Raw genomic sequence first — 21688 nt, 5'->3', positions numbered from 1 at the left:
TAATGTCTAGACGAGATCAATTTAGTTTTGAATGTAGAACAAAAAATATCAAGGCACACACATCAAAAACTCAATTGTGAACATTTCAAAATATTTAAGATGGAAATAGACTCCATTTCCAGTGTTAAATGGGTCGCCGATGATGGGTCGCCTTCAATAGGTCTTTTCTGGGTCTGAAGTACAGCACAGTTTTTGAGCATGTCAAGCTGACTGAATGTTGGTGCAAGTCAACAAATAAGACAAGTAGGGCTGCTATTTATTGACTTAAACTGTAAACCCTTGTTAACGTTTATCGGTATATTTTTGTACGAAAACAAACGACATCTCCATCGTAGCAATACAAACAAATGAGTAAAAAGGTCATCTTGACATCCTAAAGATTTCTGAGCCATCAGCAGCATGTATCACTACGCGGTAAGATTCGAGATTACGAAGAAAGAATCCTTTGCAAGATGGGATATACTTTAAAAAGCATTTTCTGCTGTGTGTGCGTGCGTGTGCATGTGCGTGCGTGCGTGCGTGTGTGTGTGTGTGTGTATGCTTCGGGGTGGGAGGTAGGGGAGCGGGAGAACGGTGTATAACTCAAAATCCTTTTGGCGTGCGACACTGAGCTATTGTACGTCTTCCTATCTGTGCCCTTACTTAGTGGACGTGAGTTCGAATCCAAGTGTCACTCGTGGTTATGGTTCATGATCCACTGACACCACTGATACAAGGGCGGTGGAGTAGCCTAGTGGTTAAAGCGTTTGCGCGTCACGCCCAAGACCAGGTTCGATTCCCCACATGGGTACAATGTGTGAAGCCCATTTCTGGTGTCCCCCGCCGTGATATTGATGGAATATTGCAAAAAAGCGGCGTAAAATCGGTGTGAACGCCTAAACCTCTAGGCTACCCCACCACCTCACCCCTAACTGGAAAACATGAACTTGGCAAAATCTTAACGACACCTGTTAACTTTCAATATTTTCAAGGCTGTTCCTATGTTAGGAAATACACGGTATGTAACAAGAACGATTCCTAATTTGGAATCATTTACTGAAATATTTAACCTAGTCTGTCTCACAGTCCCCGAACCACGTTATTTTCCCTGCAGCCTAGCCTTCCCTGTTGTGCTAAAGCCCTAAACGAAGCAAGTCTAGATTTCCTCAGGTTCAGAATCTCTGGTCTCCCTAAGGCTCCTTTTCAATTTAAATTGGCTTGTTTGTTACTATCAAAATTATATATATTCAGGGAATAAGCCTTAGTCTACATTTAACCGTATGCTTTTATTTTCTTGCAGATCCTTTTGAAAAAAAGCATTATGAAACGAAAATTTGTGAACGTAATTCTAAATACCTACATCACAATATTATTGTTGACCAATCCAATATAAGAATTCGACAACAGCATATTTCATCTGACCACTGAGGAATTATAATTACAGCACTTATGAAACAGCCAATGGTTCGTGGAATACGCGCCACGTGACAACAAACGCGGTCACATGATCGCACAATCACTGATCCGGAGATGTCCCAGTCCGATGTGAACAGTGAAATAGTTCACTCCGGCGCATGACCTGGTATGCGAGCGAGGCCGAAGAGGAGTCTGTGTGGAGATCGCTACAACGTAACTCAGCTGAAACGTTTTACAAAGAATCGCCAATTTCCCTGTTCTCGGGAGGAACGAGTTTTGGTGAGCACAGCTTTCAAGACATAATTGACTTCACTGCACTGAGACTCAATTACTCAAGTACAAGAAAAATGCCAGTTTAAACAGTAAGCTAATGCGTGTTACCTCATCTTGTTTACCTTATTTTGAGAAACATCTCGGTGCCCGTGTTTGCATAGAATAGTGCGCATGTTAATATTTACATATGTATTTTACAGTAGAGTTTCAGTGTAGGAAAGGACAAAAGGTCTTGAAGAAAGTCACAATACCAAGGCAATGTAATATTATGGCATTAACATCAAATTTAGATTTTTGTAATAGTCGCTCTTTTCTGTCTGTTACAGTCGTGTTCCAATCCTGACAGTTTCCACAGGTTAATTGATCTTAATTGTCCTATGTCTGGCTGTTGGTTATTGGTTCATACTCCTCCTATAGCTGATTCCAGGTTATTGTCTTATAGCTGATTGCAAGGTATTGGTTCATAATTGTCCTGTAGATGATTGCAAGGTATTGGTTCATAATTGTCCTGTAGATGATTGCAAGGTATTGGTTCATAATTGTCCTATAGCTGACTGCAAGGTGTTGGTTCATAATTGTCCTATAGCTGACTGCAAGATGTTGGTTCATAATTGTCTTATAGCTGACTGCAAGGTGTTGGTTCATAATTGTCCTGTAGATGATTGCAAGATGTTGGTTCATAATTGCCCTATAGCTGATTGCAAGGTATTGGTTCATAATTGTCCTATAGCTGACTGCAAGTTATTGGTTCATAATTGTCCTATAGCTGACTGCAAGGTATTGGTTCATAATTGTCCTATAGCTGATTGCAAGGTATTGGTTCATAGTTGTCCTATAGCTGACTGCAAGATGTTGGTTCATAATTGTCCTGTAGATGATTGCAAGGTATTGGTTCATAATTGTCCTATAGCTTACTGCAAGGTATTGGTTCATAATTGTCCTATAGCTGATTGCAAGGTATTGGTTCATAATTGTCCTGTAGATGATTGCAAGGTATTGGTTCATAATTGTCCTATAGCTGACTGCAAGATGTTGGTTCATAATTGTCCTGTAGATGATTGCAAGGTATTGGTTCATAATTGCCCTATAGCTGATTGCAAGGTATTGGTTCATAATTGCCCTATAGCTGATTGCAAGGTATTGGTTCATAATTGTCCTATAGCTGACTGCAAGGTGTTGGTTCATAACTGTCCTATAGCTGACTGCAAGGTATTGGTTCATAATTGTCCTATAGCTGACTGCAAGATGTTGGTTCATAATTGTCTTATAGCTGACTGCAAGGTGTTGGTTCATAATTGCCCTATAGCTGACTGCTAAGGTATTGGTTAATAATTGTCCTATAGCTGACTGCAAGGTATTGGTTCATAATTGTCCTTTACCTGATGGCAGGTTATTGGTTCATAATCGTCCAATAACTGACTGCAAATTATTGGTTCATAATTGTCCCATAGCTCATTTTTATTGCTAGCTACATGTCGTGGTCATGTAACCGTCATATTGCTAACTACAGGTCGCGGTGATAGATCCTTACATATTACTAACGACATTTTGTCGACAACAGTCATATTATTGACAACAGATTGTGCTATACATGGAGTACTGCTGACAATACAGCCTACCGTCCATGTCCTAGTCAGTCATACACACCCGGAAACAAATATATCCAAGAAAGCCCATGCAAGTCTAGAATATGTGGAGGGTCTAGATGTCAACAGTTTATGGAAATGAAGAAAATCCCAGGGCTCCTTTTCATTATATTTTATGATTATTATTAACGAACCGGTTTTTTTCTGTAACATATGTTTATTTCAGAGACTTGTTAGTCTTTCCACGTCCTTCATTCCCCTATTAGCGGCTATGTTAGATACTATGCTAGGATGTTAACAGTTCTAATGGCTAAGGTCCAGGCACATAATGACCGGTTCTTGTCTCCCCAGATCCACGTGGCATGACCCCCCTCAAAACAGAAGCCGGCTAATGAGTGGGCGATGATAAAACCTTGCCAGAAGGAAAGCTGAAGCGTGAGGGGTGCTTGGATTACTGTAAGCGGAGAATACTTGTTCAGTAGATGAGCCTTCTACACCACAAAACAATGAATGAATCCTCAAAGCGAACAGAGTTCTATGATATAAATAACATCAACATATTGGGTCGCTGATTCACAGTGGGGCCTTACCCTTTCTCCTTGTAAAATACCTCTACAGGCGGTTAGCATGGCAGGGGTGACTTGTCGGGGATGACTTGTCGGGGGAGGAACGACCCTTACCGTACTTGTGGACCCCCACAGCGACAGTGAGGGGCTGGAAGGGGAAGTGGAGGCGCGAGGGGGAGAGAAGGATTGAGTGCAGGCGCGGTACAGGGTTCCACAGACGCCTTGTGTCTCGCTCATCGCTTGGTGCACGACGTGTTTTCATTCCCGCTCTACGACGCGAGGATCATGGCCGGTGATGATGGAGTTGTATGTAATGTGGTGGGAGTCGTGTGTTGTGCAGGAGGTGTCCGGTGCACGTCTTCGCGCAACCTGGAGCAAATAGTTTTATGAAATATCATGCTCAAGCTCTCGTGTGTCTGTGATAGTTGTATCTGATTCAGTGGAGATTTCAGTGCAGGATTTGTGATCGAAGACTTGTACGGATTATAATCTCATCAACATGCATCACCAGGGTCTGGCCGGTCACGTCATCGTCATCTCAGTCATTATGACCTTGACTTTAGGGGAGACAACTCTTCCACCCCCAACCCCAATACCAACTCCCACGGACAAGCTGGAAGAGACTGTCATTACCTCAATACTGAAGATAGTGGACTTAAAGTTTGAAACTTTGAGTTCTCGAATTGCTCAGATGGAACGGGCGTTGAACGGGTTACAGTTTTTCAACATTCGTCAGTTCCGAGGAGTCACCAACACGCTGCAGACGACAGCAGCTCTCACGCAGGCCATGCATTCTAAACTCGGAGCAAATGACCTTGAAACAAGAACACTTAAGTCTACCGTCACTCGGATTGGCCATGACATAAGTTCTCTAAAAGAAACAAACTCTAAAAATTTCCAACAGTTGGAGCGTTCTATTGCGTATATAAACCGAAACATTGAAAAGAAAACAAACGAATTGATGACGGCTCTTGATGGCCTAGACGCCGGGAAACGTGGGACTGAAGAAGAAGCAATTGAACAGGCGTATACAGGACGACAAGAAACCGTTTTAAACTGTTCAGTGGATATAAAAGTTTTAGAAGAATATATAGATTTACGCTTCAATCATCTGAGAAATCAGTCCCATTTTCAGTATGAAAATTTACGAAACCAATCGAATGTGCAGTTTGATAAGTTAAAATACCTCTCACAATCCCACTATGGGGGTTTGCGAACTCAGAGCGAGAGCCACACCAACAAACTGAAACATCAGTCCGCGAGTCAGTTCGACAAACTGAAACTTCAGTCCGAGACCAACTATGAAAGGCTGACAAACCAGTCTCAGGTTTATTTTAACAGTCTTAAATTCCAAGCTCAGAGTCAGTTTAATCTTATTTCAAATGTCAGTCAATCACGGACAGTTGAAAAGTCGCAGGAGACTTATTCTCGCGGGGATGATGTGTTCATTGACAACGAGATGCTCTTCCACGCAATCACGAATATGACATCACATGTCGTGCAGTCAGTCAGTTTCATCCGCCACACTGACAGCATGTTGGAGCAAATCATTTCAAACACTGAGACGTTGGCGTACGAACAGGGGAAGCTTCGAAAGGATGTCGTCGAAGTGGTCTTACAATCACCACGAGGCAGCGAACAAACCGACCCACCTAACAACCTCCTTCCAACAGGTGAAAGTCAAACAAACGTGGGTCAAGGTCGCCTGCGCACAGAGGGTGCGCCTGGGTGTACACTTCCGGAAAGTGTACTTAAGGATATTGCAAAGTTTTCGAAAAATGGGTCCCAGTTGTTTGAAATATTAACTGATCTTGCTCAGATGAGTCAGGTGTCATTGTCATCTTCTCTTGTCGAACTTCAGGACGAACTCCTCCAAATGGAGGAGACTCGGGCCAGACTAGAGAAGGAGACCAAACTACCGCCGTCCTACGGTTCGGGAGACGCTAACCTTGCCCTTCAGAAAATCCTCAATACGTCGAAAGCAACGCTGAAAATGGTCGAGGCAATGGCGTCGAACACTGGCTGGATTCCGTACATCTTTCACAACATTCAGTACGTTGAAGGTCAGCTGAACAGGTCGATGTCCGTAACAACACGATTCCTAACGGAACTCCGAGGCCTGTCAAGTAAACTCAACCGACCTGATCCGAATGCGCAAACTCAGGCGGGACTGTCCAATAATGTCCCGTCTGAGAGCGAGAGGGAGCAAACGAAACGGAAGTGCAATCAACCAGGGCGACGTGCTTGACTTTATATATGACACGAGTGTTAAACTGAAGAGGATTATGCCTGCACTGACAAGACTCATAGCTGAACCAGGTAAGAACGGATCTAGTTATATCTATCAAGGTGCGGTTGTACAAAACAACAAGCGCTAAGACTACTATAAGTCTATGTTATGGTATATGGGGTTACGGTCACCATAGCGCTAAGATCGGTTTGTACAACGGCACCCTGCACAAACAATAGGCATATGCATGCTTTTACAGAACATTCTAGTTTCTCATTGCTCAGTTGGGGCGGTGGGGTAGCCTAGTGGTTAAAGCGACCGGTCGCTTCGCTGGTTCGGTTTGATTCTCAACATGAGTACAATGTGTGAAGCCCTTGGTGTCCCCCGCCGTGATACTGCTGGAATATTGCTAAAAGCGGCGTAAAGCCATACACAGTCACCCATAGCTCAGTGACATTATTAAGTCACATTTCGTTGGTGCACCAGATTCCGATTTCTTGCACAGTTAATTCCACTGTAGCCAATGTCTCTACAGAAAAGGCTTTTAAAAAACATTCCAGCTTCTCACAGCTCAGTGACTGTCCTGCTATCCGTTGACTCACTTACACAGGTACACACGTTTTACTCACTCAGATACACTGACATTCACTCACTCACACAACAAACACACAGGCATTCACTCATTCACACAACACACACAGATATTCACTCACTCACACGGGTACACGATTATCCAATCGCTCACACACATGCACACATACACAAGTATTCACTCACACAACAAACACACAGGTATTTACTCACTCACACAGGTACACAGGTATTCACTCACTCACACAAGTATACGTTTTCACTCACCCCTTCGTGTAGTTATTTACTCTCTCTCTCTCTCACACACACACACACACACACACACATACACACACAACTATCCACTCATTCGTTCATCCTGTTAAACAGTTGCCCCCTCTCTCACACATCTACGTATCCACGCACCCACTCACATTGCACTCCTCGCCACCCAACTAAACAGCTGCGTATCCATTCACTCAATCATTCTACACCCACTAACTCACCTAACCTTCCATCATTTACGTTCGATCAACTCATTCATTCTTCCAACCACCAAGTCACTCACTCCCCCAACCACCAACTCACTCTTTCTCCCAACCACCAAATCACTCACTCTTCCAACCACCAACTTATTCACTCCCCCAACCACAAACTCACTCTTTCTCCCAACCACCAACTCACTCACTCTTCCAACCACCAACTCACTCACTCCCCCAACCACCGACCCACTCTGATAGTCTCTCTCACACTCCCAGACTAACGCTTAGTCTACGAATATATATCATTTTGATTGTAACAAATAAACCCATTTAAATTGAAAAGGAGCCCCAGTGAGACCAGAGATCCTTAACCTGGGGAAATCTAGACTTACTTCATTTAAAGCGTTAGCATTGCAGGGAGGGCTAGGCTGTAGGGGAATTAATGTGGTTCAGGGACTGTGAGACAGACTATCACAGTCCCTGAACCACACTATTTTCCCATCAACCCAACACTATCAGCCATACTAAAGCCCTTAATGAAACAGGTCTATATTTCCTGGTTCATATTCATCAGGTTCATATTCTCAACTGGAGCTTTTTTCAATCTAAATGGGATTATTTGTTACTATCAAGATTATATATATTCAAAGAGCGTCTATCTGTCCAACCATTTCATTCAGTCAGCACGTCTCTCCACGACTCACTGCCATCTTTAACGCCCGCCAAACCCTCCTTAGTCTAAATGGCCTTTAAGTGATGTGCAAGCTCCAGCTCCTGACCCCCCTAACTCATTCACCAGATAGACGTTAGGCTTCCGCTCATCCCGGCAACACGGCTGTAATGACAGTCGAGAAACACGATACCCACTGACTCCAACCTTGTTTCCACAATAACATGCTTCAAATGTCGAACAAGAGTTATAAACAGTGTATACATCAAGCCCAGGAAGTGTGGCGTTGTAGTAACTCCTGAAAACATGGCGTAAAGGGTGAACAACCGACGATCGTTCCCGCAAGACTCCCTTACAATCTAGAGTGAGTTTAGTTTAACCCTAGACTAAGGCTTAGTGTCTGAATATATATAATTTTGATAGTAACAAACAAGTCCATTTATATTGAAAAGGAGCCCTAGGGAGACCAAAGATTCAGAACCTGAACCTGAGAAAATCCAGACTTGCTTTATTTAGGGCTTTAACACTGCAGATAGGGCTAGGCAGACTAGTTTAACCCGTACACCGCTTTTAGCAATATTCCAGCAATATCACGACCGGGGACACCGAAATGAACTTCACACCGACCCCGAAACAAATATACCCATGCTGGGAAAGCAAGTCTAAAACATGTGGCAAGTCTAGCTTACCCCAGTTTCTGAAATTGAGAAAAGTCTCTGGCTCCTTGAACTACATTTTATGAATTTATTCAATAAACCGTTTTTGTCTGTAAAATATGTTCATTTCAAAGACTAAATTTTAGTCCAAAGAGTGAGTGAGCGGGGTTTTACGTCGGTTTTAGCAACATTTCAGCAATATCATGGCAGGGACACCAGACATTTTCTGAAGACATTTCCGGAATCGAACCCGCCCGTTCAGCGTGCCGAGCGAACGCCTAAACCACTAGGCTACCTCATCTCCCCTTTAACATAGACGTACGTGGGCTATTGTGTACTTGAAATCGTAAATAATTTACAACTTGATATTTTGGCGATAAAACAAATAATTGACATTCTGGAGACAATAATATATGTTGGATTTTCTTGCAACGTGATGAAGATACTATCATGGAACGGCAAACGCGAATTTTAAGAACAAATTATATTATGTTATGATGAGTTTAAACACAAGTGCTCAAGATTGTAAATTATCAGCAAGATATTCTATTTTATTATTTTTCTGTTTGTTTTTTGGTTTTGTTGAAAACATCTCAGTAAATGTGTAACTGTAAAACAATGAATGCTATAGTGTTGAAATAACTTTAGCAATAAACCATGTCACCATTATAACACTTACAGTGCCAAGGTACGTATTGCTGAATGATTGAGTAAGGATTGGTTTACTGACACTCAACAGAGTGAGTGAGTGAGTTTGGTTTTACGCCGTTTTTAGCAATATTCCAGCAATACCAGGACGGGGGACACCAGAAATGGGTTTCACACATTGTACCCATGCGGGAATCGAACCCGGATCTTTGGCAAAGACCCGGGTTCGATTCCCCACATGGGTACAATGTGTGAAGTCCATTTCTGGTGTCGCCCGCCGTGATATTGCTGGAATATTGCTAAAAGCGGCGTAAAACCAAACTCACTCACTCACTCATTGTGAGACCAAATGTCCCTCATTCACATGGCTTTGGTCCCACTGGAGTTGTATTTGTAACGACAGAGAGGCAGTGGGGTAGCCTAGTGGTTAAAGCGTTCGCTCGTCACTCCGAAAGCCAGGGTTCGATTCCCACATGGGTACAATATGTGAAGCGTATTTCTGGTGTCGGCCGCCGTGATACTCACTCACTTACTCTCAGATGAGATTTTAGTTTGCTTCATTTTTGCAAACGACTTTACCATGCCTGCTATCATCACACTGCGACAAGCAGTTACACGAGTTTGGCCACATACTGAACATCAATTACGGTCAATGTTTATTTTCACTCAACAATAAAAGTAGTTTCAGAATGCTGGGTAAACTTGATCAATGACGGACGTGATATTTTCAATAGGTGTTGGTTTCTGGAATTGGTTTCGTTGTTCTGATAAAAACCTCGTTAATTTGGTCGGACTGTTCCAAATGACATACGAATGACCATCTCATAGGAGCAGAATAGTGTTACTGAAAACAAACACACGCTCCCGACAAAACCGTACAACGAGGTTTCCGGAATAACCAGGTTTCAGTGTATATAGGAAGACAAATATATATTTGTTCCTCGAACACTTTATTTTTGTTTGTTTATTAATTTCAATCTCTATATTCAAGAGCAGATTCATTAATAGGAGGGAAAGTGGGGTAGCCTAGTGGTTAAAGCGTTCGCCCGTCACGTCAAAGACATTGGTACAATTTATGAAGCCCATATCTTGTGTCCCCCGCCGTGATATTGCTGGAATATTGCTAACAGCGGCGTAAAACTGAACTCACTCAGTATATGGATGTTGGTTACCGTCGCGTTCAGCTATGTTCACGGTAGACATGTATATAGCTGACCTTAAAAACCAGTGGTTACTATGGAACTGACCAATATTGGGACTGCATCCATCGCATCCTCATCTGGTTCGGATCCGTATCAAGCCAGTGTCTCAGTAACTATTGCCCCTGAATATTAACTGGAATGAACGAGGTTGTATGAAACCCTCTGGAAAGTCGTTTAATCGAAATTGTATCTTTGGCATGATTCAGAGAAAGTGTCCCCTTTCTTTCGTAAAAGAAGTACGTTACTTCTCTAAATTTAATAGTAAATATTGGTCCTTAGCCAACTGAGACTTTTATCACGTCTGTATTTGCCTATAACGTAGAAATCAGCTTGAGCAGAAACTTACCCTCGTTTATATTTTTGAAGAATAGCATTCCTGCCTAGCAAAATTCAGACTATTTCAAATTTTTCGATTTAGCAAGTGCATGTGTATTCAATTTTGGTATAACTCCTACACATACAAGTATAATCCCGAAATCTACACAGGTGACAAATTGCGATTTCATTTTGCTCACTTCCTAAATTCTGCAGATCCTGCGTTCGACAAGGGCCTTAACTCTACCGTCTCATTAGCCAGAAGCAAGGGCTTGAGATCGCAGAGAAACAGAAGCTAACATTCTGGCTATGAAAACATTTCTTTAAGATAACTGATAAACTGATAACTTCAAAAGAAGGCCGGTTCACTGATTTTCTGATGGCGTTGAACAGATATTACTGCTAATAATAATAATAATAATAATAATAGTGCCTATTTATAGTGCGCACAAATCCACACTCGTAAGCATGCTCATGGCGCTAACTGCAACCATAGCGATTTGAAGTTGGTTGTAATATTATTAGGGGTCATTTAATTTCAAATATTTCTATAAGGCGAGAGTTATTATGGTTGTGCATATATCCCACTCACTCACTCACTGAACGCTTACCTACTTGGCTACAAAACCACTCCCACCAGGGCAGTTGACTTCAAAGACTCGTGGGGCGGTGGTGGTAAAAGCGTTCTCTCGTGACACCGAAGACCCAGGTTCGATTCTCCACATGGGTACAATGTGTGAAGTCCATTTCTGGTGTCTCCTGTCGTGATGTTGCTGGAATATTGCTAAAAGCGGCGTAAAACTAAACTCACTCACTCACTTAACACAAGGTTTCCGCTATCAGGTCTACGACATACTTACGTACAAATACTCCAATACGTCAAATTTTGACATAACTTAAGCAGTTTTACGTGTTAAAGGCTAATTACGAGAAACATGAACCGTCAAACAATCTCCACCGTAATCCATCAAAGTCACCATACCCTAGCACAAACAGTCGTTGATGAGAGCGAACTCATTGTATAACTTCCTCTTTGAAGGAGAGACTTCAAGATGAAGAATTCGGGACATTTTACGGTTAGATTCAGACCTGAACTTGAGAGCATCCAAACTGACAACTCTATCATCTAAACACGGCTGTCTGGCAATACTGATTCCACCGATAACCTTGACGGTGCCAACACCACCATCTTTCATCTACCACGTCAACAAGGGCACTGGTTCAAAACCCTATGTAACCGATGTAGTAAATAACGGCCCAGTCTCAGAACACCATATATGGTCATACCTGACTGACGGAGTCTTTGAGTTCTCGCGGAGCGAGAAAGCTGGACGACCGACCATTTATCAGTTTCTTGGCATCTGTTTTTTTAAGAAGAATTTGTTCTCGAAAATCTAGGACAATATATTTTGGCAGTGGGTTTTCAAAGAAGGTATAATATGTACACTGGTTCTGTTGTACCGAGAAAAAAGTGTTCAGTAAATTCAAAGAAACTATATGACTGAATACACTGAGAGAAAAAATAATGATAGTCTCAAAATAAGGTACTTATAATCATTACTTACGCTATGTCTCTGAAAGAATATAATTTTGACTGAAACAAAATTTGATAAAGAGCCCAGATGGGAGATTCAGAGCCTTGATAATCTCCTCTTGCATCATGTTGAGCTTTGCATTACGGACTGGCGAGTGAGTGAGTGAGTGAGTTTAGTTTTACGACGCACTCAGCAATATTCCAGCTATATAGCGGCGGTCTGTAAATAATCGAGTCTGTACCAGACAATCCATTGATCAACAGCATGAGCATCGATCTGTGTATTTGGGAACCGATGACATGTGTCAACCAAGTCAGCGAGCCTGACCACCCGATCCCGTTAGTCGCTTCTTACAACAAGCATAGTCGCCTTTTGTGGCAAGCATTGGTTACTGAAGGCCTATTCTACCCCGGATCTTCACGGACTGGCGAACGGGAAAATAATATGGTTTAGGTACAGTGAGACATTCTTACTAGACACATCAGCTCTTACGTACAACTCAACACGATTATTAATCTTTCTGTTTAATATCGGGAACAATGAAAACTTCACCTTTATAAGATGATATGATATAAACCATTTCACTTTAAATGTTACCTGAGCGGCTCAAATATTATTGGTAGATAGGCGTGTTTTCTTGACGTTTCTTGACGATGAGCTCCCTCCTCCCCCCCTCTCCCTTTCTCCAAGGGAATCATGGCTGCGTGTTGGACCTCATGTTTACAGTGTTGCTATGTCTGACTGCAGCTTGCCTCGTAACGTTTGCGTAAAGTTGGGTACCGGGCGGTTGGATAGCCTAGTGGTTAAAGCGTTCGCTCGTCACGCCGAAGACCCGGGTTCGAATCCCCACATGGGTACAATGTGTGAAGCCCATTTCTGGTGTTAGCACTTCGGACGTTAGCATTGCCTGGAGTGATGGGCAGTAGGGAAAGTAATGTGGTTCAGGGACTGTGAGACAGATTATAGTTGAACCTATAAGAACTCACTGCAGTAGCTAGTACTAGCTACTGTACATGTGAAAGCCCTGCAAGAATCAGTTTCTCACTGAGTGATGGATGGAATTCTGGTTCTCGCAGAGTAAACCACAGTCCTTAAATATATTCCTATATCAGTTGTTTACGGCAACTGGCAAGATGAGTAAGATATATGCATAATTTGTTTATCTGAATTGATCCCTTGGTTCGTTTAACACCCTTCCCCACTCTGCTGTGATATAAAATAGCAGCAACTATCTTGCACCTGACAAGATAACATATATTTATGGTAGCTGTAACCAATGCTTAATGGCGCCCTCTTATGCCACATTTACATGATGCACATTGACATGAACATGGAAACTGCTTTGAAGTGTGGATTTAATGTATACTAAAAAAATGAATTGTCCCAGAACATGGATGAAAAGAATATAACGCATAATATTCTTTTTAAGTTGTCAGCCGCAATACATTGTCGCAAAAATCTGAAAATATGTGGGTTTTTTGCACTAGTAGTTAACTTTTGTCTCCATACCAACCGCAATCCCGACCCGACGCCAGTCTTACCCTACTCCAACACGAATGTCAAATAGACGTCCCAATTAACAAATTAGAAATATGCTAGGTAAGCTATTCGTTTTCTGTTTGACTGAACATATACGATATGGAAAAAAAAGCAAAATGGATTATAACATACTGATTACAAAATGCCGCTTATCACCAACCAAAGTTTTATCGTGTGAGTTATGTGCCCTTGACGACCATGGTGTCTGTGATCTATCCGGCAACAAAATTACGCTGTTAAACACTCGACCGCACGCTGGTCACAGCGACAGTAAAACTGTTACGTCTCTCTGCTCCTCAACATCAAGTCAACCACGACATAAACAGCCACGTGCATTCATTCAAGATAGCCTTTTTTTTCGCTTCCCTGAGGGAAGTAACCCGCTGTCTAGATTTCCCACATGTTGCTACTCGCCTCGCCGTTTTAACTTCACGGTCCAATATCCTCCATGTTGTTTCAATGTGGTCGCTACAGGCGTGATAAACCACCTTCAGCAGCTTTATGGTTATGAAGTCCACAGGTGAGGATTCTTGAACCAGCTAGTCAATATTTGGCTCCTTAAGTGGCGATGAAATCAATAGTGAAGCTGTTTTGAAGTGGTACACAATTCAGAGGCCATATGATAGATTGTTTGTTTATTTGACGGTGGTCCGCCGCCATGGTTAAGTTGACACAATGTAATTATTTAGGCCGGTTTGTTTTGTTAATGTTGGAGATGTACGTTATTCTGCCGTTAAACGGGTCGTCGGTAATGATGTAATTCTCTGTGTGTAGACTAAGCGTCTGTAATGATGTCATACTGTCGGAGTAGACGACGTGTTTGTAACATCGTCATCGTAAGGGGTAGACGACACATCGGTAACGTCGTCATGGTAAGGGGGTAGACGACACAACGGTAACGTCGTCATGGTAAGGGGGTAGACGACACATCGGTAACGTCGTCATGGTAAGGGGGTAGACGACACAACGGTAACGTCGTCATGGTAAGGGGGTAGACGACGCATCGGTAACGTCGTCATGGTAAGGGGGTAGACGACGCATCGGTAACGTCGTCACGGTAAGGGGGTAGACGACGCATCGGTAACGTCGTCACGGTAAGGGGGTAGACGACACAACGGTAACGTCGTCACGGTAAGGGGGTAGACGACGCATCGGTAACGTCGTCATGGTAAGGGGTAGACGACACATCGGTAAGACGACGCATCGGTAACGACGTCACGACGCGACGACATCGGTAACGTCGTCATGGTAAGGGGTAGACGACACATCGGTAACGTCGTCATGGTAAGGGGTAGACGACACAACGGTAACGTCGTCATGGTAAGGGTAGACGACACAACGGTAACGTCGTCACGGTAAGGGGTAGACGACACAACGGTAACGTCGTCATGGTAAGGGGTAGACGACACAACGGTAACGTCGTCATGGTAAGGGGTAGACGACACATCGGTAACGTCGTCATGGTAAGGGGTAGACGACACAACGGTAACGTCGTCATGGTAAGGGGTAGACGACGCATCGGTAACGTCGTCATGGTAAGGGGTAGACGACACAACGGTAACGTCGTCATGGTAAGGGGTAGACGACACAACGGTAACGTCGTCATGGTAAGGGGGTAGACGACACAACGGTAACGTCGTCATGGTAAGGGGTAGACGACACATCGGTAACGTCGTCATGGTAAGTAACGGGTAGACAGAGACGACATCGGTAACGTCGTCATGGTAAGGGGGTAGACGACACATCGGTAACGTCGTCATGGTAACGTCGGGGGTAGACGACACAACGGTAACGTCGTAATGGTCGTCACACAACGGTAACGTCGTCACGGTAAGGGGTAGACGACACATCGGTAACGTCGTCATGGTAAGGGGGTAGACGACACAACGGTAACGTCGTCATGGTAAGGGGTAGACGACACAACGGTAACGTCGTCATGGTAAGGGGGTAGACGACACAACGGTAACGTCGTCATCGTAAGGGGTAGACGACACAACGGTAACGTCGTCATGGTAAGGGTAGACGACACAACGGTAACGTCGTCATGGTAAGGGGTAGACGACACAACGGTAACGTCGTCATGGTAAGGGGTAGACGACACAACGGTAACGTCGTCATGGTAAGGGGTAGACGACACAACGGTAACGTCGTCATGGTAAGGGGTAGACGACACATCGGTAACGTCGTCACGGTATGGTAAAGGGTAGACGACGCATCGGTAACGTCGTCATGGTAAGGGGTAGACGACACATCGGTAACGTCGTCATGGTAAGGGGTAGACGACGCATCGGTAACGTCGGTAGCGGTAGACGACGCATCGGTAACGTCGTCATGGTAAAGGGGTAGACGACACAACGGTAACGTCGTCATGGTAAAGGGTAGACGACACATCGGTAACGTCGTCATGGTAGGGGTAGACGACGCATCGGTAACGTCGTCATGGTAAGGGGTAGACGACGCATCGGTAACGTCGTCATGGTAAGGGGTAGACGACACAACGGTAACGTCGTCATGGTAAGGGGTAGACGACACATCGGTAACGTCGTCATGGTAAGGGGGTAGACGACACATCGGTTACGTCGTCATGGTAAGAGGATAGACGACGCATCGGTAACGTCGTCATGGTAAGGGGGTAGACGACACATCGGTAACGTTGTCATGGTAAGGGGGTAGACGACGCATCGGTAACGTCGTCATGGTAAGGGGGTAGACGACGCATCGGTAACGTCGTCATGGTAAGAGGGTAGACGACGCATCGGTAACGTCGTCATGGGGTTATGACGACGCGTCTTGAATGACGCCATGTTCACGGGGTAGACGAAGCGTCTGTGATAACGTCATGTCCGGTAACTTCGTCATGTTGAGGGGGTAGACGATGCATCTGTAATGTCGTTTTGATAATGTGTCTGAAATGGCGTCATGTTGAAGGATAAATGACAAGTCGGCAATATGTTCATGTTAAGTTAATAAATGTTGCTTGGTCGACAATTGATATTTTCTCACCGTGCGTCGTATTTCCTGTGTCCCGTGCGCCGTATTTCCCGGTGTCCCGTGCGCTGTATTTCCGGTGTCCCGTGCGTCGTATTTCCTGTGTTCCATGGGTTTTCGGTTTTATCTGTGTACGTCATGGTTATCTGGTGCCAACGTACCAGCATATTTGGCTAGCGCTCCCTTATCACGCTTACACAAAAAGTAGTAGCTGAAAACGGATCTCAATCACACGCTTGAAAGTCATGTTGTGTTGTCGACTTCAAAATCCACGAACCTGTAAAGATCAACGGATGCTTGTCGTAAGAGGCGACTAACGGGATCGAGTGGTCAGGTCGCTGACCTGGTTGACACATGTCATTGTATTCCAATTGCGTAAATCGATGTTCATGCTGTTGATCACTGGATTGTCTGGTCCAGACTCGATTATTTACAGACCGCCGCCATGAAGCTGCGATATTGACGAATGCGGCGTTAAACATCGAACAAACAACCAAACGAACACACATAACCCTGGACGACCAGGCGTTAAGGAAGTTTGACTGGCATTTATTGATATGAATATTTAAAATCAATTATGCAACTTCTATCATGATTTACATAGCTGATTTTCTAGCCTGAAAAAGGAATGGTATAATCACAGAATTCTATTGTCAACCAATGAAACGCTTGGAAATCTAACCTTGTGATTCGTAGCATTGCCGATATGGTTTTTGTTTTTCTACGGCGCCATTTTATATTATTGCATTTATTCGTCTTATTTTGTACACTGTCCTCGTTTGCTCTGGTCCAACCACCGGCTGACTCAAAATATAATAATCGAATGCACGTAGCAACAATTGGAGTCGTGTAGGAATGTCCATATTGTTCTTACGTAGCCCACAGCAATATGTATCCTAGCAACCGTAGCAACCGTTGCTAGGACACAGTCACGTGTTTGTCCATGTTATATAACCAGGACGTATGAGGGCGTGGTGTCTTGAAGTTTTGGTGCTATGGGGCGACATTCTATGACTGTATTACACATTTCTGTGGTGACATACGTAATCCCGAGTGTTTGCGTTCATTGACGAGGGTGGCGGTGCAGGTCTTCCCAGTGCGTGTGATTAACGCGAGATTGACGCGAGACTGAAGAAATGAGTCTAAATATAGTGCTTGCGTATGTAAATTAAACAGCTCAGCTGATGCGTACGTATTTTAATAACCTGACCTATGTCTACTAGATCATATACCACGTGGCGTACAGTGTATGTGATCAGAACTGATAAGGACTTCGTTGCCGTTGTAAATTGACATTTAATTTAAATGCCAAGTAAATTAAAAATAAACAAGAAAACATGTACGGTTACTCTACAGCATACATGCTGGTCTGTCGGCCCGTCAGCCATATGTTATGGGTTGTGTTTTTTTAATAAGAGAGAACGTATGGCGTTCGCCAAAGTTGGCACAGCAAGACGGTCCGTGGGTTGTGTCACTTGATGTATATCCGGTACTGGCATTGACGGTATATCATCTGACAGTAGACTATATATCATTTATTGGTGTCGACTTTATCGGGCTGTATATCATTTACTGGCCCTGCAAGACCATCCGTAGGTTGTGTCATTTGATGTATATCTGGTGTGGTGTATATCTGGTCTTGGCATACACAGTATATCAACTGACAGTAGACTATATATCATTGTTGGTGTCCACTTGTATATCTATCATTTGCCAGTTATTGATGTAGATGCTATATCTGCCAGTAGACTATATATCATTTATTGATGTCTACTTTATCATTTGCCAGTAGGCTGTATATCACCTATTGATGAAGACTATATTTGCCAGTAGACTATGTATCATTTATTTTATGTCGACTTTATATCATTTGCCAGTTACTGTAGGCTGTATATCATATATTGATGAAGACTATATTTGCCAGTAGACTATGTATCATTTATTTTATATCGACTTTATATCATTTGCCAGTTACTGTAGGCTGTATATCATCTATTGATGAAGACTATATTTGCCAGTAGACTCTACATAATATATTGATGTCGACTTTATCATTTGCCAGTAGGCTGTATATCACCTATTGATGAAGACTATATTTGCCAGTAGACTATATATCATTTATTTATGTCGACTTTATCATTTGCCAGTAGGCTGTATATCATCTATCGATGAAGACTATATTTGCCAGTAGACTCTACATAATATATTGATGTCGACTTTATCATTTGCCAGTAGGCTGTATATCATCTATCGATGAAGACTATATTTGCCAGTAGATTATACATAATATATTGATGTCGACTTTATCATTTGCCAGTAGGCTGTATATCAGCTATTGATGAAGACTATATTTGCCAGTAGACTATATATCATTTATTGATGTCGACTTTATCATTTGCCAGTAGGCTGTATATCACCTATTGATGAAGACTATATTTGCCAGTAGACTATGTATCATTTATTTTATGTCGACTTTATCATTTGCCAGTTACTGTAGGCTGTATATCATATATTGATGAAGACTATATTTGCCAGTAGACTATACATAATTTATTGATGTCGACTTTATCATTTACCAGTAGGCTGTATATCATTTATTGATGTCGACTTTATTATTTGCCAGTAGGCTGTATATCATCTATCGATGAAGACTATATTTGCCAGTAGACTAAAGGCCATTTATTGATGTCGACTTTATCATTTGCCAGTAGTTTTCTCTATATTTGCTACACCACTTGACGGAAAGTTTTCTTGTAAGAAATAGAAGACAAGTTTTTTGTTTCGGTTTATTTTGTTTTGTTTTTAAATATGTTCATCAAAGGATCTTTTTATCGGCTCTGTTGCTAGAACGTACCTTTAGATTTAATCATGGATACTTTACTTGATCAAAGGGTAAATAGACTGACAGTATTCGATACTAAGCAGACATCCTGGCTGGTGTGATGGCCAAAGGCTGAGAAATGAGTGTCATTTGATGCTTTAACAACGCATGCCAGCTTGATTCAAACACCCCTATTCACCCCTTTGCACTTATCAGATAAAGTAGAATTTGAAATCTCGTTTGATCTCGTCTCGCCGCGCCGCCGTGACCTCTCCCTGACCCACTTCCGGTTCCTGGAAGGCGACAGCTGGGTGTCATTCGATACTCCTAATAACGCTTACTTATTGCTGATGTCTGTGCGTGTCGCTACATCAACACTGGGCTGAGGTAGGGGAGGAGAGCTTGGGGGTGGGGCTGGGATAGACTAGGGTTGAGGATGTGTGTGATCTGTTGTGGGTCACGCCGGATATAAGATGATTCAGTGATTGTGGTGCATGTGAATAACTAGCCTTGCTCCAAGGCTGTACTGAATACAGAGCCCGTGGATGTATAGTAATTCTATCCTTCGAAGAGGCAAGTCTAGATAAGCGGACAGTAAGGACCCCAGTCTGTTATTTGTTATTTTTCAGAAATTATCATTTAAAATATTAATTTTTACCTTAGAGACTTGGGCAAGTCTAGTGAACAACATAATCTTCTCCGTGTTTTGCTATCACCAGAGCCAATAAAAAACAATCATGGTTTCTGGTATCAGAAACATCTAGCGCATGTCAACACCGATTTCATCATGTCAAGGATATGCTGTTAAGTACAGTTTGTCTGTCTCACAGTCTGGAATATATTATTTTCCTTTCCACCCAGCCTTACATGAATGATCTAAACGAAGCAAGTCTATATTTCCACAGGTTCAGTGTCTGTTGTACTCACTTGCTCCCTTCAGGGGTCGAGGTACAGAGAAACATATCAAATTGTCATAACTGGCTTGACCAGCATCTTCAGAAGTGGTCAGGAATTATTTTGTAACAGTTGCGTCTGCCAACTCTACTTCTTCCACTTCACTTGGACGTCTTTTGCATTTAATTGGAATTAATGTGGGGTACGTGTTTTGAAAGAAAGACAGAAAGAAAGAACTCCATTAATCTGAGAGGGAGCCCCAGTGAGATTCAGAAGATAATCCCGACTCGTTTCGTTTAGGGTTTTTGTATTACAGTAGTGCTGGGAATGAAGGCAATACGTGTAGTATAATTCAAGGGCTGTAAGACGCAGGTGAGCTGAGGTGAGGTGAAATTGGGTTTAACGTCGTGCTTGAGAATATTTCGCTCATATGACGACGTGCATGCGTGTGTATGGGTATGTGCGGCTGCTTGTACTAGCCCAGACTGAAGCTGGTTTTATAGTGCTAGCCCACTGGGATACCATGCCGCAGTGAAGCATGAATACCCCACTCAGACACATTATACTGACTCTGAGCCGACCAGTCCTTGTTGTACCCATTAATGCCGAGCGCCAGGCAGGGACCAACAAGTACCATATTTTAACGTCTTTTGGTATGACGCTGTCGGGGATCGAACCCGCGACCTTCCGCTCTCCGGGCGGATGCTCTAACCACTACACCACGGAGGCGGTCTTGTAAGACGCAGAATACAGATATGAACCTAGACTTGCACAACTCTCTTAGGTAATAATTTATAGTTTAAATGATAATTTCTAAAAAATATAAATAACAGACTGGGGTCATGTACTGTCCGCTTACCTAGACTTGCTTCTATGAATTACAAAACATGCATGGGCTTAGCACTCAGTACAGCCTTGGAGCAAGGCTAATACCAGTGTTCGAAATAGCCACTGGCCCGCTAGCCCGTGGCTAGTAAAAATCCAGTCGGGCCAATAAATCTCCCCAGTCGCTGGCCCGAATGGCTGGTGAATTTTCATGGGGTCATTTTGTAAATACATGTATATCACTCTCTCCGACTTGTTAAGTTATAAGGGGAGGTGGGGTAGCCTAGTGGTTAAAGCGTTGGCTCGTCACGCCGAAGACCCGGGTTCGATTCCCCACATGGGCACAATGTGTTAAGCCCATTTCTGGTGTCCCCCGCCGTGATATTGCTGGAATATTGCTAAAAGCGGCGTAAAACTAAACTCAGTCAGTCAGTCAGTGTTAAGTTATAATGCAATTTTAAATCATGCAAGATTATGGCCTGATAAAAATGGT

The 21688-nt window shown here is 43.1% G+C and overlaps 1 protein-coding gene across 1 annotated transcript in view; it reads left to right on the top strand.

Moving 5' to 3' along the window:
* Positions 1-1498: 1498 nt before the first annotated feature.
* LOC124274041 overlaps positions 1499-21688 on the top strand; it is a 43591-nt gene continuing 23401 nt past the window's right edge. The window contains exons 1-3 of the mRNA XM_046709372.1: positions 1499-1674; positions 3606-6002; positions 6055-6139. Coding sequence (XP_046565328.1) covers positions 4320-6002; positions 6055-6139 — 1768 coding nt within the window. The 5' untranslated portion in view covers positions 1499-1674; positions 3606-4319. The remainder of the gene's footprint in view (positions 1675-3605; positions 6003-6054; positions 6140-21688) is intronic.

The sequence above is a fragment of the Haliotis rubra genome, unplaced genomic scaffold (assembly GCF_003918875.1).
Source record: "Haliotis rubra isolate DU_JTF1 unplaced genomic scaffold, ASM391887v1 Scf104, whole genome shotgun sequence".
In the NCBI taxonomy this organism is placed as follows: domain Eukaryota; kingdom Metazoa; phylum Mollusca; class Gastropoda; order Lepetellida; family Haliotidae; genus Haliotis; species Haliotis rubra.
Note: the sequence above shows the minus strand (reverse complement) of the source record. Positions and strands in the feature narration are given on the sequence as shown.